Here is a 27,780-nt window from a genome sequence, read left to right as displayed (position 1 = left end):
TACCTGTCTTGAACACCCCTACCTCATATTCAGTTTTTGGTGAGGAATGGGGGACATACAGAGAAGCTACAAATGGTGTTTTCACAGGGAGGAGACCACTGCTGCTTCTCCCCACCTTCTCTAGAGTTGCAAAAACAAAAACCACAGCCTGACACACAGAGAAACAAAACTCATAATGTTTTAGAAAAGCCAGTGCCCATTGGTGAATAGTGAGAAGGAACTAAAACATCTTTGCCTGAACTATCCTTGCCAAAGCACAATGAGTCAGATAATTTGAATGACTCATCTTTGATAAATGACTCGATTTCACCATGGCCTGTAGTCCAAAAATGCTGCTTCTACATTAGAGAGAATTAACTGATTGTGACCCAAGCATTTTCTCCATTCACTTGTCTAATAGTTTACTTAAATATCTATGCAGTGTTTTTAAAATAAGGTATTTACTAGGGGAGTTCACTGTAGCTTTCAGAGCACACTGACATTCATTAGCTCCTATTGATAAACAAGACAGAAGGAAAATTGTCAGTCCTGTTTTATACATGAGGAAACTGGTTCACAGAAAGGGCACTGGACATACCCAAACTCTGATGGCCAAGAAATGATAAAGCCGGAATTAGAACCCAGACTCTTGTCTCGGCTCCTCCTCCACAGTGCTTCTGTGTGCAAGGCTGTGACTAAAGGACTCTAGTCCAGCACAGTTTGACCATGGCCTCAGTGAATTCAGTTTTCAGTATCTTGAAGATGAAGGAAGAGATGTTTTGGCTAGAAATTGCTAAGAGAGACCTTAGGCAAAAATAAAACACTCAGAAAAATGTTCCTGAGATCATGCCCTTCATTTCCAAATTGTCTTCTGGATGGCATTTTTGGATTTGCATCTTTTGGATTACTCTCGAATTTCATATTACTTTATCATAAAAACTCTTTACATTAAAAATAATTCCTGGACTTTTTTTTTAAAGAGGCCTTGACCTTTCCTTATATACATGACTGTTTCCCTTCCTAATTTTTTTTCTTTTACTTTTCTGCTTTCTCAACTCCCTCTCTATAATGCAGGTAGTAGTGGCTACAAGAAAATAGCAAAACATGATCAAGAGATAACCATATAGCAAAAATAATAATAATGTGAGAAAAAATGAGCAGTTATCATGAGAAAAAACATGAGAAAAAATTAGGGGACGAAACCCAAAACACAAGGGATTACATACATTATGAACAAGCGAGAAATTTAAGACAAGGGCAAACAGCTGCTTTCCATTCATGCCCCTGTTCAGTTCAGTTCAGTCACTCAGTCATGTATGACTCTGCAACCCCTTCATTTGACATGAAGTGATAGGATCAGATGCCATGATCTTAGCTTTATGAATGTTGAGCTTTAAGCCAACTTTTTCACTCTCTTTCACTTTCATCAGGAGGCTCTTTAGTTCTTCACTTTCTGCCATAAGGGTGGTATCATCTGCATATCTGAGATTATTGATAATTCTCCCGGCAATCTTGATTCCAGCTTGTGCTTCATCCAGTCCAGCATTTCTCATGATGTACTCTGAATATAAATTAAATAAGCAGGGTGACAATATACCCTGTTGGTCAGCCTTAACGGGTGAATCTGTGCAATTCTGGTACTACACATTCTATTGCAGTAACCCCAAGGGCACTTGTTTCCATTTTCGTGGAACACCTGGAGGAGCCAGATGGAGAAGAAAATGAGCAAAGAGAAAAGAGGGAGGAGGGAAAAAAGGTACTTCCTGCCTCACAGAAAGAAGAAAGAAGACTCCTTTTAGGAGGGATAAATACAAGGACTTCTTGTGGAAACTTAAAGATTCATTTAACCTGATTCCTGAATAGACATTGAAATAAAAAAATATTTAATTGTATGGAATATTACTCAGCCACATGAAGGAACAAAACTAAGTCAGCTGTAGTGAGATGGATGAACCTAGAGTTCTGTCATACACAGTGAAGTAAGTCAGAAAGAGAAAAACAAGTACCATATATTAAGGCATATATGTGAAATCTAGAAAGATGGTACAGATGAACATATGTGCAGGGCAGGAATAGAGGCGCAGACATAGAGAATGGGTGTGTGGACCCAGGAGTGGTGGAAGGGGAGAGCCGGGCAAACTGGGAGATTAGGATTGACATATATACATACACTACCATATGTAAGATAGATAAGGAGTGGGAACCTGCTGTGTAGCACAGGGAGCTGAGCTCGGTGCTTTGTGATACTGACCTAGAGGGGTAAGATGGGGGATGAGTAGGAGGGAGACCCAAGAGAGAGGGGATATGTGTACATATATCACTGATTTATTTCATTGTACAGCAGAAACTGATGCAACACTGTAAAGCAATCATACTCCAATAAAAAATTTTTCATTATAAATAATGCATTGCTTAAAGTTTACTGCTGTAACTCGTACACATATAAAAGACAAATTATGTGACTAAAAAGCTACCTAAGTCCTTAGTCCTTCAAATGAGCAACAGTGACTGCAACATTCTATAACATGACTTAGCAATGAAATTTAAATTAGAATTTACCAGTGTGTCTAGTCATGGTGTTGTTTACTTCTTCTTTGATATATCCCATGTTTTCACTATGTCTGAAACACAAGTCAGATATTACTTAGATGCAAAAGTTACTGGTAATTGCAATTTATTTGCTTTTAGATTTTTGAAACCTTTCCCAAAATTGTGATTATAACAATAAAGATCAATAGAGAAGCTGTCACCATTTAAAACTGTAATTTAAAAATCTATCTAATATTCCCATTTGTTGAAAAAAACTGAAGACGCAATTATGAAAACATAGTTTATTTTCTCATTCAGATGTCTGTAGTTTATTTTTACAAAATAGCAGACAAAATTTGCTTTATAGTCATACATATCGAAATATATATATATATATAGCACTTAAGTTATAAACATATAGCAAAATCAGCATCACTTAAACAGCAACCATGTTTTTCACATAATTAGGATTTCTCAGGAGATAAACATTGTTTCAGCTTGAATATGTAAATAGTCTTTGAGGCTTTATGTCAGCTAATATTTACAAAAGCTAGTCTAAAAACTACCACCACCTGCAAAAGTGATGAGCATTAAGACACAGTTTTGCTATCATGCCATAATAAAGACTGAAAATCATAGAAAGCCTGAGGAAACTAGTGACTTCATTGCAACTGCTGTAGCTGGAACTAATTAATTGTGATTTAAAGATGTATGCTGCTGCTGCTACTGCTGCTAAGTCGCTTCAGTCGTGTGCAACCCCATAGACGGCAGCCCACCAGGCTCCCCTGTCCCTGGGATTCTGCAGGCAAGAACACTGGAGTGGGTTGCCATTGCCTTCTCCAATGCATGGAAGTGAAAAGTGAAAGTGATGTCACTCAGTCGTGTCCGACTCTTAGCAACCCCATGGACTGCAGCCTACCAGGCTCCTCCGTCCATGGGATTTTCCAGGCAAGAGTACTGGAGTGGGGTGCCATTGCTATGAGAATCCAAAAGGATGCTTTTGAATCATCTGTTGTTGGTTTCTTTATGATCCAGCCATCTCTTAACCAGGTTAGATTATGCCCCCTGATCATCTAACTGTGATAAAGGGAAGCTGTATAGAGACTTTCTTCATCTCTGAAAAAAAAGAAACACAGCATAAATCAGTGTTTAAAAATTGTACTCAGAAAATACATATATTCATTGTACAACTTAATATCCAGGCTAGGAGTTATATCAATTTATAACATCATGCATGCCTTCAAAGTTGTACAAAATGCAAACACTAAGGTATAATTCATTGTCCTCATTTTACTGCTGTCTCAGTTATTGGAATAAAGAATAGTATTTATCATATATTTGTATTTGTTTATACTATATAAATTTATATTAAATTATAAGTTAATTAAACACATTTATATTTGTTTGTATCTTTAATAGTCTACCTCTTTATCAAAAGGATTTGAGGTACCTACAACAAAAGGCATATATATATAATAAGATGGGTAAAACAGAAATTAAAAATCAGGACTATGGAAACAGGATAAAATATATTAAGGGCTTCCCAGGTGGCTCAGTGGTAAAGAATCCGCCTGGTGACTCGGGTTCAATCCATGGGTCAGGAAGATCGCTTGGAGAAGGAAATGGCAACCCACTCTAGTATTCTTGCCTGGGAAATCCATGGACAGAGGAGCCTGGTAGGCTACAGTCCATGGGGTCACGAAGAGTCGGACACGACTGAACAACTAAACAACAACAAAATACATTAACCATCAGCAATGGTTAGTTGAACTGAGGACCAGTTTTGGCTGCAAGCTTTCTGGTAGCCAGGGCAAAAAAGAAAACACAGTAAGTTGTGTCATTCTAGGAATCATTAAAGGAAGAAGGAAATCGATTCTGTAAGACAAAGTTTTGCCTTAGTACCAAATTAAAGAACAAAGGGAAAAGTTCACATGAGACCTTTTTTAGGAAACATCTGGTAACCAATAATAGACAATGTCCTTGACAAGTTTCATAAAGAACAGCATTTTACAAGCATTCTCTAGGACATTGCTTCCTCTGATGGTATCAACTAGAAGTCTACTTGGACACTCTCCAGAATTGCTTAGCTGGATAGTTATGCTATTAAAGCAAAGAAGTAAATGTTTTATAAATACCACAAACAAAAGCACTGCAACAGACAATGCTTTATACAGAATGCAGTAGCTCTGTTTACATGTTATACATTAAAAATGCCTTTCTAGCATTAAAATCTAGTTTTAAAGGCAAAAAAAGACAAGATGACCAAGCAAGGACATCTTAAGAGTAATTTACTCAGCCTCTGACATTTTTCCAGGGTATTTTTACCTGCTCTCTTCTTTCAGTTTCTTGGCTGCCTGTGTTGATAACTTAATCTGCAAGTCCAGCCTCTGCAGAAAATCTCTGGCTGATACTTCCTCAGGCTGCATGGGCTGAACATCCAATTCTTGAGGGCTGGGAGGAGAGATGTCTTCCCCAGCTGCTACCAGCTCCTCTTCATGAGAAAAACTATCAACAGTTTCATTTTCTGGAGAATCTACTGAGTTAAGTCCATTAAACAGCAAAGGCTTCTCTGATATAACTGGGATGTTCAAAGTTTTCTTCAGAAATATACAATCATTGGTAAACAGTTTATTTGCCCTTTTAATTTGTTCCATCTAAAATGTTTAAAAAAAAAACAGTTACATATAAATAAATCCAAAAGTAGGGCTTATTACACAACATAAGCTAAAAATACTCATGAGCAAAATATACTTTCTCTGGATCTGAGATTCTTGATTCCCAGACACCCCCAGTTATTTCAAGAGATGCCAGAAAATTCTCTTTCACAATTTTATAAGAAGAAAGACTAACTTTTTCCCAGTTGTATTATTTCCCCTCTAAGACAGCTTTTACCAAGCAACTTAAATCCCTGAAGTTAAAAAATGTAGAATATTTAGCAATTATTTAATACATTTCAATCATATTTTAAGATTTCTATTATGGATTTAAACAAACTTCCCAGTGCAGTGATTTTCTTTATGGAGTGCTTCTCATCTCTAGAATTGTGTTTGGTAAATTTAATGGACACAGAAGGTGGTAAAGGAAGAAAGTACAAAAATTAGGAAGAATGGTGTAGGCTGATGGGACTGCAGTCATTAAGGCCTCACGGAGAAGGTGGGGTTCTGATTTTGACTCTTTTGACTTTAGATGGGGGCTTGAAGAATGGGTAGAAGTGGTACAGGTAAGGAAAGAGGTAAGGAGCTCTTTACATGGAGTATCTTATTTTCTCTACCTTATGGATTAGGTACTTGAAAATCCACTTTACAAATAAAAGAAACAAAATAAGGAGATTATAATGCCATGGAATCATCATGTAATGGGGAGATGCAGAAGCCAGAATTTTATACAGGTTTCAAAACTTCAAACTCTTTCACAGCCTGTGAATTCCTCCAAACCAAAGAAATGGAGATGTAAGGTAGGGATGAAAGGGGAATTGGAATTTGTATGTGTTACCTCATTTAACCTTCCTAACAGTTCTGCAATATTATCATCTCCTCTTTTACAAGTGGGGAAAGGGAGACTCAGGAGATTGAAGTGGCATGCCTAGGTCCCCAAATGCAGGTGGGTGCAGACAGCATCCTTGGCTGTGCTGGTGCAGAACTGTCACGAAGTTCCTGCTTAGGTTCATCACACCACACTACCATGCATCTGCAGACTTCTCCAGCCAACTAGCCTGGGAACTTGCACCATGCTAGTAGGCTCTCTGCATGCACTACACCATCTGATCTTGTGAGATATGTCAACAAGACAGCTTAGAATAATAGCTAAGCACACAGGCTTGGGGATGTGAAAGATCTGGTTTCAAATCCAGCTTTACCAACACAAACTGTCTGAACATAAATTTGTTACTTCTCTCATTATGCCTATTTCCTCGTGTATAAAACAGGTATCATCTACCCTTCACAGGGTAGTTGGAGGGATTAAATGGGAGTTTATGTGTAAATATGCATACAGGATAGAGACACAGATGTAAAGACATAGATGTGAAAGGGAGAGACAATTTAGCAGTAAATGGTACTTACTTTCCATTCTCCTATGAAGAAATTAAGGCACAAGAGATGACTGATCTGACCAAGTGTACATGGTTCTGTATAAGCCAGAATTTCTATCTGACTCTGAAGTCCATACAACACCAAGATTAAAGTACATGACTAATGGAACCCAATTCTGGGATCCTTTAATGCCAAATTGATTGAGTGAAAGAATTAGATTTCTACTTCAAAGCGCCTGAAAAAATAAGTCAAATAAAATACACCCTGTTCCTCCTGCTTTCTAACTATAAGCTGAATCCACAAAATAGCACATTCAATGCTATCTTCTATTTTTTGTGTAGGATGGTCGTTTATGTTCTAGTTTCTAGCTAAAGGAGAGAAGGCAAGGGTGAGAAAGAACATATGCAGATACATTTTAGAGACAAAATTAAAATCTCAGAATCATTAAGTGTCTCTGGTCTAGTTTAGGCTTAGATTTGAGGCACTTAAAGAACTTGAAAATGTGTCCAGAGCAGGTTCAGGTATATCCTAGTCTGCCTTTAGGGCCTCTTGTTTTCACCACGTCCTCCATCTCTCTTAGTACAAGGGCTTCCGAGGACACTGAGCCCTCTCCTGGCTCCAGGGTGAACACATGACTCATTCCTGCCCTTTGAAGCATCACGGTGCCCAAGCTGTCCTGACAGGTCACAGTCCCACCTCAGAAAAATTCAGAGATGCAAGGAGACTTCTGCTGGGTCTGGGAGGTGAAGGACTTCTATTTTTCCTTCGAGAAAGAGATGGGTCTGGAGCTGCTGGCAGCCATCCTTTACCACAAGGAACTTAACTACAAGGTCACCTTGGAGGAGATCCATTAGAGTGCTGAACCAAAGTCTGAAGCCCAAATACCCCCATGACCTCCAGTTTCAGTAATAAGCCAGTAAATGCCACATTTTGGGTTGTTTTTTTTTTTTTTTTTTTTTGCTTAGTTCAATTTGAGTTTTCTGTCACTTATAAATGCAAGAACCTCATTGATACAGCACCCATTGCAATACTTATTGGCAGAGGCCTACAATTGCTAATAGTCACTGTGATCTGGAAATAATGATGGAAGGCAGAAACAGCTGGGAACACCAGGATCTGGTTGTTGAGGATGGGCTGGGAACATCAACCATAAACTGTGAATTCCCTCAGGACAAGACCTGTTATTTCTACAGCTTCCCAGGTCGAGCAAAGATATATACACTAAGTGCTTAGGATGGATGGATTAATAATTAACATAGGTCAGAGAAATTGGAGGATGAAATGGCAACCCACTCCCATATTCTTGCCTAGAGAATTCCATGGGCAGAGGAGCCTGGTGGGTTACAGTCCATGGGGTCACAAAAAGTTGGACATGACTAACCATGCACGCACATGTGCAGAGAAATAGGCCTAAAAGATGAACCAGAGAAGTAACCAGAAAGCAGTAGTAAGTTACCTATTGTGTTGGTTTTTCTCCCTTTAAACCCACCCTCAGCTTCCAATCCATACCCCAGTCTTCTTGAGCCTGTTCTGACCCCAGGAGGCTGACCTCATCAGAACTGCACTTCCCAAGGCCCCTTGTTCTTAGAATTCCAGTTGATGTTCCAAAAGAAGGCCACCAGCAGCATGGCCACACCATGACTCCGATACCTGCATCCCTCTGTGGCAGAGTTCCTGCCTGGAGTCCCGTTGTCCACTCCTCCCACTCTCCTCAGTTTCGGGTACCACACTCCTTCCCCTGGACCTCAGGCCTAGAAGTAATGTCTCCCTGCTGTTGCTTGTCTTCACCATCCCTTAATCCTATTCCCACTTCTACAAATGTCTCTGCATTAAACCCTCAAGGGCCACACGCTTGGAGTACGCTAGCTGTGGTCTTTGGGGACTCTGATACAGCTATCGCTTAGAGCAAGAAAGACCATCATAGCCAGGCAAGGGGCTGATGACAGGAAGCACAAGACAAGGGACTGAGTCCACAGCTGGGTAAAGCCAGGGAGTCCCCAGGGAGTGAGGGCTGGGCCCCCAGCTCTCGTGCATGCCACTGTACCATTGACGCAATAATAGAACAGCCTCTTTTAACAAGTCTATGAGCTTCTCCAGGTCAGGGACTGCTTCACCTCCATTTCAGCATTGCAAGCAAGTATTTAAGTTATATGTCGAGTCTGATGATCTAGATTCTAAGATGACACACAGATGCCAGCATCAAGAACATCAGCAACATCCACAATTGGCATCAAGGTGGGAACCAATCTAAAGACGGGCAGATTTGAAACTGAAGGTGAAAACAGATAAATGAGGTTAATATAAGGTTGCAAGCAGAAACAAGGGCTCTGGCTTTACCATTTTCTAATCATTCCCTATGTCTGTTTTCTTATCTGTAAATTAAGGAAAATAATAGTACTTTATACAATATGATTATTATGACAATTAAAGGGGTTAATTCATGTAAAACATTTACAACAATGCATGGCACACAGGAAGCACTTAAAAATGCTAGCAACTATCATTAAATTTGGTTAAAACTGAGAAAGCAACAAGGGCAGATCCTAACATGTATTCAGCAAATGAAAAGGAGGTAGGAATTTTCTCTCAATAAAAAATACTTCTCCCACAAAGTAAAAATATATAAAGAAAATTTCATATAAACAATCCCAGATGAATAACATGTTGTCACTGCCCCAAGGTAACAGCATTAAGTTTTTTTCTTTTTAAAAGCTATTTAATTTGATCTTAACTTGTTCTTTTTCACAAGTATAGGCTCCAGACTCTGTAACCAATAGTAAAGTTAAGGAATGAAGAAGTCAGGGGAAACAAAAAAGGATTCTTGCCAGAGAGAGTAGTTACAAGGCCCCAGCTGAAATTTCACGGCTGAAATGTAGAGAGTAAAGAGCAAGCTGTAGGCCACTCATATAATAAATAAAATTTGGATTTTATTTTAAATGTGATGGGAAGCCATTGAAGGGTGTGTGGAGGAAGTGAGTGGAGTGATTTGAAGATCATCCCACTTTATGGAAAATGGATTGGTTAAGAAAGAGGTGTTAGTTGAAACAGGAAGCCCAGTTACAGAAGAAACTGCAGTAGCACAGAAAAGAGATATAAATACTCCCAAACAGTGAAAGATTTTAATTTGCTTTGGAATGTTTTATACTTTCATCTGAACTTAGATGGGTCTAAGGTTCTGGGAATTTCACCTCACATAAAACTAAGAAAAGTCACGATCCAATCCGAGAAGAGCTGAAAAACTCTACACCTTTCCCACCCGCCCTCCTTCAGTATTTCCAACTACCCAATGAACGCTGAAAATAGAAAGTGTGACCTTTTCAGAGTAATGCAGAACAACCCTTTGTTTCCTGAGGGCAGATGACTAGGCGGGGGAGATACAGCAGCCAAATGTTTTCATTTTAAAAGTCTTTCCTAATCAGGACTGAGTAGCATGACTCAGTGAAATTTACCATCTGCTCGCTAAGAAACAGATTATGGAATAATCGAGTAAGAGCTGACAGGACAGCCCCAAGGACCACTGTGGTAAAATCAGATGGAACAAATCTATCAACAACTTGTTTAAAATGACTCCCCTGTAAATACACGGTGCAAAGGTGAATTCACTCTGAATTCACAAAATGTCTCCCGAAAAGTGATCTCAGTAGCTGCTGTTGGGCCTGAACAAGAACTCTCCCCAAAGGCTATTTTGGATCAGCTTCATCAGGCCACCTACCTAACTGGAGATGCAATATTCAAAGCTTCTTTTTCTTCCTCTCCATTCATTTAAAAGGAAAAAGAAAAACAAACCCTCCCAAAACATTTCAGGATACATAATAAACATTTAACACAGCACTGTGTCATTTATGGAATATTTTCATATACACTCAACTCTCATTTGATTATTATTATCATTATAGGAAAACAAGACTTAAATGTTAAAAGGATTCTCTCAAGATCATTTCCTAGTGAGTGCTGGATTCAACCTCCTCACCTGGCTGTCTCCTATTAAATTCTAAGGGTTAGTGATGATCAAACTTCTCCTTTGCCATAGGCTAATAAGGAAAAGAATTTATTTCTTCTCCATGTTATCTCAGAATAATATATGAGATCCCATTTATGAAATGTCCAGAAAAGGCAAACCTAGAGATTAGAAAGCAGACTCATGGTTATCTGGGATGACGGAAGGGAACAGGGAGTAAGGGATCCTTGCAAGGTGATGGAAATGTTCTAAAATTGGGCTGTGGTGACGGCTGGAAGACCAGAGGCAGATGGGCACCCCAGAGTAAAGCAATTGGAGATTCATTCTCTATTGATGCAAACTCGAAGACAAGAATAGCAGGACAATTAAGGGGAGGAGGCTGGGCCCTGCTCAGACCACATATTTCTCGAAGCCAGGAGACTTCCCTGACTATACATGCGCAGAAAGGCTCCTTGGAGGCCAGAGGAGAATTCTGTCAAGGGATGTTCTACCCAGACACCTTTTGGGTAGAATCCATCCTGGCTAAGCGATGTGTGCACACACATCGGTGGATCCTGAGATACACCAAATATGGACTGTGAACCAGACAGATCAAAATGATTGGCCAAAGGAAAACTGGAGAAAAGGCCCAAAAAAATAATTCAAACTGCCACGAGGGCACAACTCAGGGACTCTCCCTCTGAATCTGCCCATGTGTCTATCCACACATACTGTACTCTTTTTTCCCTCCTAATAAATACTTTACTTGCCTCAGTACTTTCTGTCTCTGTGGAAATTCTTTTCTGCAAAGCCGAAGGGTCAGGGCCTTGTCTCTGCCCACTGGTCCAGTAGCTAAGATCTGGTGCCTTCACTGCCGTGACCCGGCCTCAATCTCTGACTGGGAACCTAAGCCCCACTCCAAGCCACTGCAGGCTGAGGCCACCCGAGATCAGCTGCACAACTCTTGAAAAATCCTTGAATTGTACACTTAATATGGGTGAATTCTATAGTATATAAATTATACTTTGATAAAGTTGGTTTTAAATAAAAAAGGCATGAGAATCTATTAAACCCTAAAGCTACTAAGGGCTACCTTAGTACCATACCTCTTACAACAGGCAATACCATTTATTTATGGTTCTCTCCCCTTTGACCAGCAAAGTCAACAATTTCCAGTAACAGCAGAAGGGACTAAAGTTCTAAACACAAAAGATTTACATACACTTACATTTCTAACTCACCGCACTTGTTCCCCCTAAAATGAAAATCATTTCACCTTTTCTCAGCAAGGTGACTTCTGATAGGAGAAGTGTGAAAAAGCAAGTGGGCTCAACAGCTCATTGGAAGACAAAGAGAAGACCCTAGGAATAAAACTGGACAGGAAGTGACTCTGGACCCAGGGTGGGGGGTTGGCACAACTGTCTGGAGAGGGTAGAGGTCAGGGAAGTTGTGAGGGGGTAAACAAAAAAGACAAAGTGTGTGCAAATAATAGCTTCCCTTGCTGCCCCTCACTCACTTTCTAGTTATACACAGGGCTTCTAAACAAAAAGTTCCCGGCAGCTGCCCGATTGGTCAGTTCCCTTCACAGGCTTGCCCCCAATGAAAGGAACTGGCATCACCGAAAAAGCTGTAGCAAAATATAGAATACTGGGTTAGGGGAAGGGACTTAATGTCTCAGTGCAGATAAGCACAGCCCGGGAAATTCCAGCCCCAGCAAGTCTGTCTGAGATCTGAACTATATATATATATATATATTTTTTTTTTAAGAATACTGGAGTGGGTTGCCATTTCCTTCTCCAGGGGATCTTCCCAGCCCAGGGATCGAACCCGGGTTTCCCCACATTGGAGGCAGACGCTTTAACCTCTGAGCCACCAGGGAAGCCCTGAACTATATTTAATAGCTTCTTGATTCATCCCCAGTAGTTTCAGTTTCCCTCACTGAGGTCTTCCATGGCCACACCATTTAAAATTGCAGCCACAGCCACCAGACTAATCTCCTTTCCCTGCTTAATTTTTTTTTTTATTTTGCTTGTCAGTACCTGACATATTAATATACTTTGTTTACTTACTGTCTCCACTGACTAAAATATAAGCTCCATGAGGATAAGAACTTTTAGTTATTCACTAGTGTATCACCAGAAAGGTAGAAGCTGGAGGGAAAAAAAAAAATTCTGATGAATGATAAACACTGCTGAGAAAGCAAAACAGGAAAGAGAGAAAGGGCACTGAGGTGAAGGAAGGTTGCAATTTGACATGGAGTGGCCTGGAAGGCCTCAAGGAGGAGATATTTAAACAAAGACTTGAAGGCAATGAGAGAGCAGGTCACAAAGCCAATATCAGCCACATGATTTGCAGGTCCCAAGGTGGCTTAGCTGGTAAAGAATTCACCTGCAATGCAGGAAACATGGGTTCGATTCCTGTGTTGGGAAGATCCCCTGGAGAAGGAAATGGCACTCCAGTATTCTTGCCTGGAGAATCCCATGGACTGAGGAGTCTGGCAGACCACAGTCCAGAGAGTCGCAAAGAGTCTGACACGACTGAAGCGACTGAGCACACACGCACAAGGAAAGTGAAAATGTGGGGCCACTGTTAACAAATTATTAAACATTTAAAGACTGCAACAGCAGAGAATTAACTGCAGGATTCCTCTAAGCATGGGGTTTATGTGACTGCACAGCTCCCCCAGCTATGACATGGCCCTGCACACAGCTATCAGGGAAAGTGCTCCCCACAGATGGATGGAACAGCAAGTTCAAAGATCCCAAGAAGGGACAGTGTATTCTGAATGAGAAAAGGGGCCATGCTTATAAAACAGGAACATTCCTGGGCTCCTTTACTGGATATTCTGATCCAGTAGGTTTGAGGTAAGCTCTAAATCTCCAATTTCTCATCACCTACTCCTTTAAGCAATTTAATTTAAATACGATGTGGGTGATCTTGGCAATCAATATGAGAAACTTAACTAACTCAACTTCTTTCTGTTTAATTGAGGAAGAAAAACCTTTCTGCCTTTTTAACTTCCACATAAAACCAATTTTCAATGAATAAATCCAATTAACATCTGTAGTTAATAACTGCAATAATATCACTTCACTGTTATGGTGAGTATCTGCACTTTTACTAGTTCTGTATAACCAGTGGGAAGAGTCTCTAAAAATTTTATCAACTAGAGTTCAAAGTCCAAAATAAATGAGAACCATTGGTACTCAACCAAGAGGGAGGGTTTCTCAGGGAATATGTCGATGAATTTCTAGATGGGAGTGGGTGGGGGGGTGCTAGTGGCATTTACTGGGCAGAGAACAGAGATGCTGCTAAACATCCTACAATGCACAGAACAGTCCCCTGAGACAAAGAATTATCCAGTCCCTAGTATCTATAGGGGTGCAGTTGAGAAACACTAAAATAGATTGTGGTTACAGATTATAGTTCCCAATTCACTATATTTGAGCTTAACATCATACAATTAAGTCTTTATAAAGGTAATAAAAATCTGACTTATACTTTAATAAGAAGCGATGATAAAGTTATCAAGAACAGGCTCTACATCAGCGAAACCAGGGATTAGAAAGCATTTGATCAAAGGTGGAGAACTGCAGTGAACAGATGTTCAGGAGCTCTGAGCAACCCAAATGGAATCATGGAGGGCAATGAGGAGCAGAGAGACTGCTGTGGGTAGGGGCCAGGGAAATGACATTCTCTGGATATCTTGGATTCCTAGGTACAGTGAGCCTGGCCTAGTATTGAATAGAAAAGATGCACAGAAACCACAGAGAAAAGACCGTCTTTCTGGAGGAATCAAAAGGAGCAAGATAGCTCTTGATAAGACTAGGATAAAAATAAGGATGGAAATCAGAAGTAATACCTAGAGCAAAGCAAATGTTTTATCACTGTGCTAATTCAAGCTAATCTCAATGAATAAGCATTGGAATATTGGAATGGAATACTGGAAAATATCCTTACCTCTCATCTGTAAAAAGGAGATTAATTACACCTATCTCCAAGCCTTAGTGGGAAAATCAAACTGAGTAAGAACAAGATGGTACAGGACAAATGCAATGCCTGGCACACAGCAGGCCCTCAGCAGAAGGTGTAGCTACTGATAACTTCCTAATGCTTCTTCTGGCTCTGACTCAAACCAGTCCCCATGAATGCAAATATAAGGACTGAAGTTCTATGTTCACATTTAGAAACTCCCAAGCGGGCGGAATAGGACAAACCACTGCACGAAATCCTCGGTACATGTCTGCACAGCAAGATCCCTGCTCTCAGACTGTTTAAATGACAGTAGGACCTGCCAGGTAAACACACACCAGCTTGGGTGTGCAAACGAGATGACTCAGTCTCTGTCCCTGGTGAAGAGCCAGAAAGAGTTTCACTTGCAGAGAAAGATAAAGACAAGATCACCTTTCTTCCTATTGCTGTCTCAGGTGCTTCATGGAAGAACAGTGAAAACTGATAACAGAACTCATATGTAAAAAGGCTATCACATAGTTCAGAGTTAATTATAAGTAATTTTAATGAAAAATATGCTCCCTCGGGTTTCCATGTTCTTCCCAGAGGTGTAATGCAATAGGCCCAAGGCACAGGCACACCTGCACTTATAAATTTATAATACACACAGCTCTCCAGCTCACCTGGACCACATTCTTGGCCACTGCTTAGCGACAGGTGTCACATTCACAGTTGCCAGTGAGCCCAGGAGTGTAATTTCACTTCTAAATAAAGAAGCATAATCAATAGAACCAGAATCATCCGGCGGGAACAACTGTACCCTTCCTGACTCATCATAGTGCTTGTTTACCCAGAAAACAAAATTATCTGCCCAAACCCATACATCAGTTCGGCTTTCAGGAAATATTACATAGCAGTATGACCCGGAATGAAAATCGGGCGAATGTGGGTCCAGGTGGTGCCGATGCCCTGGTCCTCTTTGGCCTTCCTCACGCGGCGGATCCTATCCGAGTGTGGGCAGGGCATCGGGAACTCGATGCGCCCACCCGGGAGAGCCTTCCGTCGCTGTCCCGGCAGCGGGCGCTGGGCGAGCGGCTCGAGGCCGAGCCGCCGGGGGCTGCTGGCTGCTCCTCGACGCCCGGCCCCTCGCGCGCCCCGCCCCGAGCCGCTGCGCCCCCTCCCGCGGCCGCCAGCCCTGCTCACCGAGACTCCGTACTTGAGCGCGATGCCCTGCAGCGTGTCGCCGGCGCGGACCCGGTGCTCCACATGGCGCTCGATGACGCCGGCGCCCAGCGGCGCCCGCACGCTGGCCGTGCTACCGTACGAGCGGGTCTTGGTGCGTGCCAGGCTCAGCGACAGCTCGGCCTCCTCGGCCTCGGAGCCCAAACGCGAGTGCGGCGGCGGCGGCGAGGGGGCTGAGGGCCGGGGCGCACGGGGGCCGCCTGCCCGCAGGGACGGAGCGGGCGAGGAATCCGCCATGGGTCCTGCGGAGGCCGCCGGGTCGGGAAGCTCGCCAAAGGGGCGGCGCCTCGTCCGCCGCCACCTCCTCTTCCTCCTCACAGGGGCTGCGGAGGGCCGTTCCGCGGGGGCGGCGGGCTGGAGGCCTAGGTGGGAAGATACGGGCCCGCCATGGTGGCCGCCCGCTCCTCCGCGTCCGCCTTTCCAGGCGCACCTGCAGGAGGGAGAGCGAAACGAGCTCCGGCTGCTGCCCCGCGGACCGCTCGGCTCCACCCTGCCCACCCGACTGGCCCCGCGGTGCGACAGGCGGAGAGCGCTAAGGCTCCCGGCAGTGTAGCCACTGGGGCCCCATAGACGCCCTCGGTCCCGAGGTGGAATCCCGCGCCGGGCCGACAGAGCCCCACTCTGCCCAAAGCAAAACACCAAAGCTTTGCTCTGCTCCTTTATTGATTCCATAGCAGGCTTTAGCTTTCTTATATCTTCAACTTCTCCCAGCCCCCATTACCCCAGGACCTCACAGAAAAATTAAGACCATTAAACACACATAATTTCTCCAGGCCCATCTCAACAGCCTTTCAGGGTTCGGTGCCCTCAACACTCGGGGGAGGATAGTGCTTCTAAGGCCTGGTGTGACCTCTAAACCCTTCACTCGTTCTGGTTTCACTCTTCACTGCACACCAGTGCCAATTTTAGTTCTGCGCTGCCTTGCAAGTCTGCCTAGCTACAGTCCATTCTCTTGGTTCACTACTTAGAATTTACCACCTGTCCGCTGTTTTTTCTTATCATTTTCCTCCTTAATACCCTGAAATCATGACTCCCCAAAGTTTTATCATTAACTTCACCTCTTATCTGTATTGTTTATCTGAACACCCTCTCCTCAACTTTCTGCCTTCTGATAGTATACTACACAGAGTGGGTGGACGTTTATTAGAATCTAGCACTCGGATTCTGTTGTACTCTGGACAGCTCTTCAAGAGGAGGTACCCTATTGGCAGATTAGGAGACTGGAGATTTGATTCATTGGCTGAAGTTTCGATATGTGACTGTGCTGGACAGAGACAAAGGAATTCGAGTTCAGAAGACAGGATAAGAGATGGGGAGGAACAAGTGGTCCCCGAATCACCACCCCACTCAAAAATTCTTCAATGATTTCCTATGGACAGTAGTATTTATATAACTCACATTGGCACTCAACTCCTTTTTTCCATTTTTATTGTTCACGCTCCGGCCATACCCCATCTACAACTCATTCTGCAAACTCCATATGCTCCCTCCAGACAGAAGCACTTGAACTTGCCCCTCCTTCTTACCTTCATGCCTGGCATATGCTATACCCTATGCTTGTAACCCTTCTCCAGTCTCTCTGTTTACATTTAAGAAAAATTTAAGGTCCATCCCAAATGATACATCCCAAAATGAGATCTTTCCTGATTCTTCCCACCTGTACCTGCCCCCCAAATGCCCACTTGTTACTGTTTCTCCACTGAACTCCAAGGTGGTTTGTACCTCTTGCTTAGCATTTAACTTGTGTTTTGTGTCCTCCACTTGTCTTATTTCTTCTATACATACTCTTGAGAGGTAAAACTAGATCTTATTTATCCTTTTTAGCTTCAGCAGTGTGCACTTAGCTCAGTGCCTTGAATAAAGCATCAAAAGTATTGATAGTTGAATTGAGGTGGAGTAAAAAGATCCTGAAAGCTGTTTTAGGTTATTTAGCAAAAGTCTTCTATGGATGAACTTGAACTCTTGGGTGGTATCCAGAGTGCCCATCCCAGGACCTAAGAAAGAGGCAGAATGTAAAGGAGATCAAAGTGTTCCAAAATATAAAGGAGATCGGGTAATATTTCAAGAAAACAGGAGAAATTGACCTCCAAGTTGAAGTCTAGTAGAGAGGCTGCATAGAGCATATCTTCCACTAAAGAAAAGTTTACTGAAAAACCGGAAGTCTTTATTTGAAGATTAATGAACTGGGTTCTATCAGTATTATTAGATGTTCTTTGGAAAGGGTTCCATGATCAATTACTTGAGGAAACACTGCAATCTCTATTTGCCTTTTGGAGAGTCACAATGCACATTAGAATACTTAAGGCTCTAGAAGGTCCTGAAGTGAAATAAGCGATTGAATTTTGCTTGACACTCTACTTCTCAAACTCATTTGACCATGGAACCCCCTTTTTTCCCTCAGAATTTCTACAGTTTTGGAAGTGCTGATATAAAGTGGGGAAAGACAGGCCTAAATAAGGAAACAGGAAAATGACTTTGAGAATCAGAGATTCCCAAAAGATGGAACAGTACACATAAAGGGGCAGAAAATGATCACTGAATTGCTTCATAAAATGACCAAGTCCTCTGTATAAGTGCAGGGGAAAAGTTAACACCAAAAATGTATAAAGATCCATAAGCCATCCCACTTCTCTCTTATCAGAACTAATTTATAAGCTGTCCCTAGTTATTTTCAATTTTTCCAGCCTTAAGAAATCCCAAGTCATAAAACACCTTCAAAACAGTTGTAAAATGGTCTGAAATAAATTCAACACAATTCTCAGGATTTTCTCCATGATTCCTTTTTGTGATCAAAAAGCTAGAGTTTCCTCTGAAAGTGAAAGTTGCTCAGTCGTGTCTAGCTCTTTGTGATCCCAGGGACTGTATAGTCCATGGAATTTGCCAGGGCAGAATACTGGAGTGGGTAGCCCTTCCCTTCTCCAGGAGATCTTCCCAACACAGAGATTGAACCCAGATCTCCCTCATTTCAGGCAGATTCTTACCAGTTGAGCCACCAGGGAAGCCCTTTAGCTACAAGTCTCATCTAGAAGCCCCTCTAGAAGTTTCCTCTAGTTCTCAGAAATTAATCAGCTTGAATCAATGCTTTTTTGAAATTATTTTGTTAGAGTTCTTCGTGAGTTGTTTTTTTCCTACATAGATTTGCACTGTTTCCAAATAACTAGTCTTCCTGTGAATTTTATACTGATTTCTCCCTAATCCAAAGTTAAACATCTACATTTGCAGCTCAGATTGAATTTTTTGCATATATATATATATATTTTTTCCTTCTTCAACTAGAACTTCAAAATTAGTTTTATGTATATCTGCCTACAACACAGAACAAACCTCATCACTAGTGGTGAAACATCAGAAGTACTTCCTTTGAGAACAAGAATAAGAAAAGGAAGGCTTCTGTCACTGCTTCTATTTAATTTTGTTTTGGAAATCCTAGCCAATGCAATAACAAAAAGAGGGAGAAAGGGAAATGAAGATTTAAAAAAAAAATAAACTGTTATTAACTGATCATAAACAATACTAAAATATTTACAGGTAATACAGATAATGTCTAAAATTGGAACTGTTCAAACTATAAGACAGATCATTATGCAATTACCAATTGAATCAAACAATCAGAAAATATAATTGTGGAAAGATATCTTTTTAGATACCAAAAGAAAAGTTAGGAATAAACTTAATAAAAGAGAAGCAAGCTTTATATGGAAAAAATTATTACATTTTATTAAAGGACATAAAATAAGATGTAAACAAAAACAGATATTCCATGCTTATGGATGGGAAGATACAAAATAATGAAAAATTTCATTTCTTTCCCAAACTAATACATAAATACTTTGAAATTCCAAACAAAATTCCTATAGGATTCTTCAAAGGGCATGGCAGGCTTATCCTAAAATTCATATAGGAGATAAAGGGTTAAGAAGAGCCAAGACTTTCCTGAAGAAGAATGAGGAAGGGAGACTTAACTTCACAATCATCAAGAGTTATAACAAAGGGATGAGAATTAAACCATTACAGTAGTGATGCTGGGAAAGACCAATGTAACAAAGGGACATCAAAAAAAATCCCAGAAGCAGACCCACACATATCAGAGAAATGAACCTATGTTCAAAAATGCTGCTGCCACAGTTAATTATCCTTGTGGAAAAAAATTAGATTTCTTCCTTATATCATATGCCAAAATCAGTTGTACATTGAGTAAACATATAATTGGGAAAAGCAAACTTTAAAACGTTTATAATATCTTTATACCTTGGGATAGCAAAGAATTTCTTAAACAAGATACCAAAAATACAAACTACAAAGAAAAAAATTGACAAATTATACACATAAAAACTTCTGTCCTGAAAATGCACCTTAAAATTTTGAGTAGACAAGGTATAAAATTGGGGAAATATATTTGAATGCATATAGCTGACAAAGAATTACTATCCAGAATATGTTAAAATTCCTACAAGTTATTGTAAGAAAAATATCCACTAAAAATGATTAAAAGATATGAATAGACAATTTACAGAAAATAAAACTCAAGAGCCCAATGAAAAGATGCACAGACTCACCAATAAGCAGAGAAATTCCATTTAAAACTATAATTTCATAGGCATGAGATTAGCAAAAATAGAAGAACTGGACAATTAAAGTATTGATAAGAGTACTATTGAACAACAGAAATTCTCAAATAGTGTTAGTGGCAGTGTAAACCGGTGCAACCACTTTGAAGAGCTACAGGACCATGTCTAGTAAAATTGAAGATATTTATATGTGGTTCTGATTCTGGCAAACTGGAAGTCTAAACTAATTTGAAGTCCTCCTAACACAAGTATTTACAATTTAATTTTTAATGAAATTCATAATTGAGCCAGCAATAAAAAAGAGACAGCCTCATGTATCAAAACAAGAGGAATTTGAAAGCTAGAACCAAAACCAACTTGTCTAAAACTAATACATGAAGAAATAGAAAGTCTGAATGGTTCTATAACCGTTAAAGAAACTGAATCAGTACTAGAGTTAAAAATCTTGTTAGCAAAAAAAAAAATTAGCATCAGAAGATCTTATTGGAAGATTCTATCAACCTTTCAAAGAGCACATCAATCCAATCTTACGTAAATTCTTTCAGAACAGAAGTAGCAGGAACTATCTTCAAATCGGTTCATAATATAACCATATTTATCATGGTATAGCCATAACCAAAACCAGCTGAGGAAGTATCACACTCATAAAGAAAGATAATAAGAATCTTAAAATATCATTAAGCCAAATCTAGCAGTGCATACAAAAAGTAATCCATCATAAACAAGATGACTTTATCCCAGAAACTCAAGAATTTCAATTAATATTGACATTTATAGATTATAGATAAAGAGTTTCAATTAATATTGACATTAATAGATTAAGTGACAGAATCAAAGAATTAGTCTAATAAAGGATGAGCAAGATCTTTATAGAGAAAGTTTTTAATTTATGAAAATACATTGGGGTTTAGTCACTAACTAGTGTCCAACTTGTTACAACCCATGCACTGTAGCCCTCCCCACTCCTCTGTGCATGAGATTTCCCAGGCAAGAATACTGGAGTGAGTTGCCATTTCTTTCTCCAGGGGATTTTCCCTATCCAGAGATCAAACCCCCATTGGCAGGCAGATTCTTTATCACTGAGCCACCTGGGAAGCCCAAAAATACATTAAAGACAGTTTAAATAAACAGAAAAACTATGCTATGTTCACAGACAGGAAGACTCTATCGTATAAAATTTCAATATTCTAAAACTTGATCTGTATGTTCTATGCAATAACAATGAGTTTGCAAGAAATATGACAAGCTAATTCTAAAGTTGATGTGGAAAAGCAAAGACTCACAGATAACCAAGATATTTCTAAAGAATAAGGAAAAGGAAACTGCTCTACCAGATATCAAGAGTTACTATAAAGCTATAATAGTTAAAACAGGATGATTTTGATGCTGGGAAACCAGTGGATAAGAGTAATGTAACCAGAAACAGAATCACAAATGTAGAAGAACTTCGTCTATGACAAAGGTAGCAGATCACTGGGAAATGGTCTGTAAAACACAGGACGTCAGGACAATTAGCTATCTACATTGTAGACTCTACTTCCTACCGTACACAAAATTCAATTTCAGCTGAATTACAGACTGAAATGTGAAAGATAAAACTTCAAAACTTTTAGAAGAATATAGAGAAAAATATCCTTATGTTCTCAAGACAAGATTCCTTTAGATAGACTAAAAAAAGTTTTATTCATAAATGATTAATAAGCATGACAACATTAAATTTGAGAACTTCTGCTAACAAGATGATACTTTAAGGAAAACAAAAAGACAAATTAGAAATTAAGAGACATGTGTCCTAGGAACCAAAAGTATTTTAATAAAATGTTGAATTATCCCTCAGTATCCAAATTCTAGTTAGTTTTTACATGAAAAGCAAGAACCAAATAGATCTGAAAACTAGGTGTTCTTCATTATTTGAAATCTGGCTATCTGAATTCAGAAACTTCATTAATGTTGATAGTAGGGAATGTTTTATTTTTAACATATGCAATCAACCAAAGATTAGTATCCAGAATATTTAAAGAGCTACTTCCTATATAACAATTTAAAAAAGACATATTCCAAGGGCATAACTAGAATTACAGAAGGAAAAAATCCTAATTGTGAATAAACATATGAAAAGATGCTCAATCTCATTTAAAATCAGAAAAATTTACATTAAGATGAAAGAGTAACCCTTTTTGCACTCACCAGATTGGCAAAATCTACGTTTGCAAGACCAGTGACCAGCGAAGATAGGAATTCTATTCAATGCTGCGAAGAGTATAATTTGATACAGCCACTTTGAAAAACACTCGCTAAGATAAGCAAAACTATAAAATTGTACATGTGCATTCCCTACAAATGAGAAATTCCAATACTAGACACTGTATATCCCCTGTTGAAAATCTCATACCTGTACACCAGGAGATATGTTGTGAAAAAGTCCACAGTAGCATCATTCAGAGTAACAAAAACTGGAAACAATCAATTATTCAGCACCAGAACAGATAAGTAAATTGTGCTGCTGCTGCTGCTGCTAAGTCGCTTCAGTCATGTCCAACTCTGTGCGACCCCATAGACGGCAGCCCACCAGGCTCCTCCGTCCCTGGGATTCTCCAGGCAAGGATACTGCAGTGGGGTGCCATTGCCTTCTCCAAATTGTGCTATATTTACATAATTGCATATTTCAACTGCCTTATTGTGCAATAATTCACATATCATACAACTCACCCATATAAAGTATTTTACATTCATAGTACATTATTAGTTTTTTATTTGTGGTAAAAAATACATATACATATATAGCAAAATTAACCTCTTGAACCATTTGTAAGTACAGTGGCACCAATTACAATTTACAATGTTGTGTAACCATCACAACACTGTCTATTTCCAAAACTTTTCCATCACCCCAAACAAAAACTATAATCACTAAGCAGTAACTTCCTATTCCTGCTTTCTCCAGCCCCTGGTAACCTCTCTTATGAATTTATCTATTCTAGACACTTCATATAAATAGAAACATAATATTTGTCCTTTTGTGTATGACTTGTTTCACTTAGCATAATGTTCTCAAGGTTCATCCATGTTGTAACATGTGTCAGAACTTCAGTCCTCTTTATGGTTGAATAATACTTCATAATATAGATATATCACATTTTGTTTGTCCATTCATCTGCTGATGGACACTTGGGTTGTTTCTACCTTTTAGCAATTGTGACTAATGCTACAATAAACATTGACATTTTATAAATATCTATTCAAGTCCTTATTTTCTATTTCTTTGGATAGATACCTAGGACTGAAATTGCTGGGTCATATGTTTATCTTTTTAAGAAACCACCAAACTATTTTCCATAGCAGTTGTATAGTTTCACATTCCAACTTGCTGCAATGTACAAAGGTTCCAATTTCTCCACAACTTTGCCAACAAATATATTTCCCAGTCTTTGACTTGCCTTTTCATTCTTTTAACAGTGTCTTTCTCGGAGTAGAAAATTTCAACTTTAATAAAGCCCAACTCATCAATTTTCTCTTTCATGAATTTGCTTCTGGTGTTGCATCTAAAAAGTCATCATCAAATCCAGAGTCACCTGGATTTTCTCCAAAGTTCTTTTCTATTTGTGTTTGGAGCTTAGATCTATGTTCCATCTTGAGTTAATATTTGTTGTTGGGGGCCGGCGTGAGGCACTCCGCCCATGGCAAAGGTCATGAGGAAGGAGGCTCGACATACGCAAAGGCGGGATCGAGCCTCAGGAGTCCCCCTGGAAATCCTCGAGCATCTACCCCCATAACCAGAGCCTGCCTACTTTACTACTTTGTGCTCTCACCTACACCTCTGGCTTTACGGGGGGCTGTCCCCCACCACCTCTTTCGGAGAAGGAGTTAACTTAGAGCTCCAGTTAATAATAATTCCTGGGCGTGATAGGAGTGTTTTAACCTACAAACTCCTCTGAAGGTTCTCTAGCCTGCCTGACAGGCTTGTCCGGCCACATGTGATTGCTCACAGCCTCCCAACTGTGAGAGGCACAAGATGCTTTAAACCTTCTAAAAACAGGTTCTTTAGAAAAGTTAGAAAATTATTAGTATAAGTGTAATGGGCTGATTAGAAATTGTATTGGTGAAGGGTTTTTCATTTGTTGAGCCAATGTTTACTGCTAAGTCTCCACATCCCCTGCCCTTACACACATTAATGAATATATAGAAGAAATAAGTATTAACCTTTGATATAAATCACGTTAGACCTTAGGCTAAGTAAATTCTTTCCTTAACTAAAACCCACTACACCCTCACCCTATAGGAATGTAACTTTATTTGGGTGGCGTCTGTTTTAAGAATAATCACCCCTGGAGAAATAAGTGTCCTGGTTGACTGACCGCTGTCACAAGGAGAGGGTCGTAAATTGTCAGCAGGCCCCCTGGCCAGAAGATGATGTAACACCCCTAAGACCTCTGTATACATTTGTATGAAGCACCTGACTTTGATAAAAGTCAGGACTGCTGACCCCGCGTGACTTTTGCATAACATCTCAGTGTATAAAAGTAGACCATGGAAAATAAAGAATTGGGATCAGTTCCTCGAAAGACTGGTCTCCCCATGTCTCTCTCTCTCTCACTCTGGTTGAGTCTCCATCTGGAGCGCGGAACCCACCATGCTTACTAATTATGCCTGGGCTTCTAAGATCCGACCGGGGAGGCCTCAGTGTCTCCTCTCCTTCGGGAGAACGGAAGGACGCCTGCGGCCTACGTAAGTGGTGCAAGCTTCTTGTCTTGAAGTTTTATTGGTCCCCCGCGTAAACCAAGCTACTCAGCCTCTTTTCTCCACTGAATTTTCCTACTGAGCTATCCTTATTCTATTCCTTAATTAACGTTTAATTAAGCAGTTGTTTCCTGACCCTCGCCTATGCCGTCTCTCCTTCGAATACCCTGGATCAGCTGGGGCTGGACCCCGGCAATTTGTGAATGGTGAGAACTCTGCATTTAAATGTATTCTTTTGCAATGTGGATGTCCAGTTACTAAGCTGCTGCTGCTAAGTCACTTCAGTCATGTCCGACTCTGTGCAACCCCATAGACGGCAGCCCACCAGGCTCCCCCGTCCCTGGGATTCTCCAAGCAAGAACACTGGAGTGGGTTGCCATTTCCTTTTCCAATGCATGAAAGTGAAAAGTGAAAGTGAAGTCACTCAGTCATGTCCAACCCTCATCAACCCCATGGACTGCAGCTCCTCTGTCCATGGGATTTTCCAGGCAAGAGTACTGGAGTGGGGTGCCATTGCCTTCTCTGAGTTACTAAGCACCATTAGTCAAAAAAACTATTATTTATCCACTGAGTTGGCCTTGTTTTTTGTCAAAGATAAGTTAACTATATTTGTGTGAGTCTATTTCTGGGCTCTCTATTCTGTTCCATTGATCTATTTGCCTATTTTTTCATCAGTATCACACTGTTATGATTACTGTAGCTTTATAGTAAATCCTGACGTTTAGTGGCATTAAGCCCTTTGACTTTGTTCTTCCTCTTCAGTATTGCATTGACCAGTCTAGGTCTTTCACCTTTCCATATAAACTTTAGAATTAGTTGGTTGATATCTACAAAATAAGCTTCCCTGTTGGCTCAGTCGGTAAAGAATCTGACTGCACTGCAGGAGATCCCAGTTCAATTCCTGGGTTGGGAAGACTCCCCTGGAGAAGGAAATGGCAACCCACTCCAGTATTCTTGCCTGGTAAATCCAATGTACAGAGGAGCCTGGTGGGCTACAGCCCATGTGGTCGCAAGAGTTGGATTTAGCGACCTAGCAACTAAATCACCACCATCTACAAAATAACTTGCTCAGATTTTAATTGAGATTGCACTGAATCTACAGATCATGTTGGAAAGAATTGGCATCCTAACAGCATGAAGTTTTTCTCTATATAAACTTGAAACAGCTCACTATTTAAATCTTTGATTCTGTTCATCAGAGTTTTGTTAATCATATAGATATTATACATCTACCTAAATATCTTTTTCTTTCTTCATTTTTTGGTACTAACATAAATGATATTGTGTTTTTAATTTCAAATTATAATTACAGGAAAGCAATTGCCTTTGTATATTGACTTTGTAATCTGCATCCTTGTTATAATCACATATTAGTTCCAGAAGGTTTTTTATTTTTTGAGATAACAGGGTTTCTGGTTTGTTTTATTGAATATTACACATACAACAATCTGAGAATAAAAATACTAATGTTACAACTCAACAGTGTAGTTAATGATAACCATTTCCTTTGCATGTATATTCAGTTAGAAAGAAATATGAGATTAAATAATTTTTTTGGAATGGCTTGTAAATTCTATGTGATATATATATGATATGCATGTTATATATATGATATATGTATGATATATATGATATATACATATATATGTATGTGTATCTCTCAACTTTTAATTTTTCAATTAATTTATTTAATTTAATTGGAGGCCAATTACTTTACAATATTGTGGTGGTTTTGCCATACATTGACATGAATCAGCCACAGGTGTACATGTGTCCCCCATCCCAAACCCCTCTCCCATCTCCCTCCCCATCCCATCCCTCTGGGTTGTCCCAGAGCACCAGCTTTGAGTGCCCTGTTTCATGCATCAAACTTGGACTGGTGATCTATTTCACATATGGTAATATACATAGTTCAGTTCCAGAAGGTTTTTAAAATAATTCTTTGGGATTTTCTACATAGACAATCATGTCATCTATGAACAAAGACTTTTATTTCTTCCTTCCCAATCTATATATACCTTCCCTCTCCTAGTCTTGCTACATTCAGTATGATGTTGGATCAGAACAGTGAGAGGAGACATCCTCATTTTGTTTCTGATCTTAGAGGGAAAGCATCTAGTTTTTTACCATTAGGTATGTCAGCTGTAGTTTTTTATACATCTTCTTTATCATGTTGAGGATGGTCCCCTCTAGAAACGGGGGAACCTTTTTGAGAGCTTTTCATCATGAATGAATGTTGGATTTTGTCGATGCCTTTTCTATATCTATTGATACACTCATAGGATTCTTTTCTTCTTTAGCCTGTTGATGTGATGGATTATATTAATTTTATATTCACTGATTTGTTGAATGTTGAACAGCCTTGTATACTGGGAATAAACCCCACTTGCTAGTAATGTAAACTTCTTTATATATTTCTGGGCTCTGTTAATACTTTGTTGAAGACTTTTGCATCTATTTTCATAAGAGATATTGACCTGTAATTTTTCTTTCTTGTAATATCTTTGTCTGGTATTGGTATTAGCATAATATTGGCCTCATAGAATGAGTTAGGAAGTGTTCCTTCTGCTTCTATTTTCTGGGAAGAAATTATGGAGAGTAGGTATTATTTCTTCCTCAAAATCTTGGTAGAATTCATCTTGGCCATAATTAAAGTTAATAAGGATTATACCCAAAATAAATGAAATAGAGACTAGAAAAAAATAGAGTAAATCAACAAAACCAAAACATGGTTCTTTGAAAAGATCAACAAAATTGACAAACCTTTAGCCAGACTGACCATAAGAAAAAACAGAGAAATGCATAT

At 39.8% G+C, this 27,780-nt stretch overlaps 1 protein-coding gene across 2 annotated transcripts; it reads right to left on the bottom strand.

The window, feature by feature from the left end:
* Positions 1-2,750: 2,750 nt before the first annotated feature.
* On the bottom strand, positions 2,751-16,512 carry LYSMD2 (LysM domain containing 2). Of its 2 annotated transcripts, none has more exons than XM_055537966.1 (3): positions 15,631-16,512; positions 4,834-5,162; positions 2,751-3,624 (listed from the first exon to the last, which is right to left on the bottom strand). In XM_055537966.1, exons 1-3 carry the CDS (start codon positions 16,339-16,341, stop codon positions 3,582-3,584), a joined length of 1,083 nt encoding a protein of 360 aa, XP_055393941.1. In that variant the 5' UTR covers positions 16,342-16,512; the 3' UTR covers positions 2,751-3,581. The 2 variants fall into 2 exon arrangements, with proteins under 2 accessions (XP_055393941.1, XP_055393942.1); XM_055537967.1 differs by having other exon boundaries at positions 2,757-3,624; positions 15,644-15,773.
* Positions 16,513-27,780: the final 11,268 nt, after the last annotated feature.

The sequence above is a fragment of the Bubalus kerabau genome, chromosome 10 (assembly GCF_029407905.1).
Source record: "Bubalus kerabau isolate K-KA32 ecotype Philippines breed swamp buffalo chromosome 10, PCC_UOA_SB_1v2, whole genome shotgun sequence".
NCBI classification, from domain to species: Eukaryota; Metazoa; Chordata; class Mammalia; order Artiodactyla; family Bovidae; genus Bubalus; species Bubalus kerabau.
This window is presented reverse-complemented; position numbering and strand designations above follow the sequence as displayed.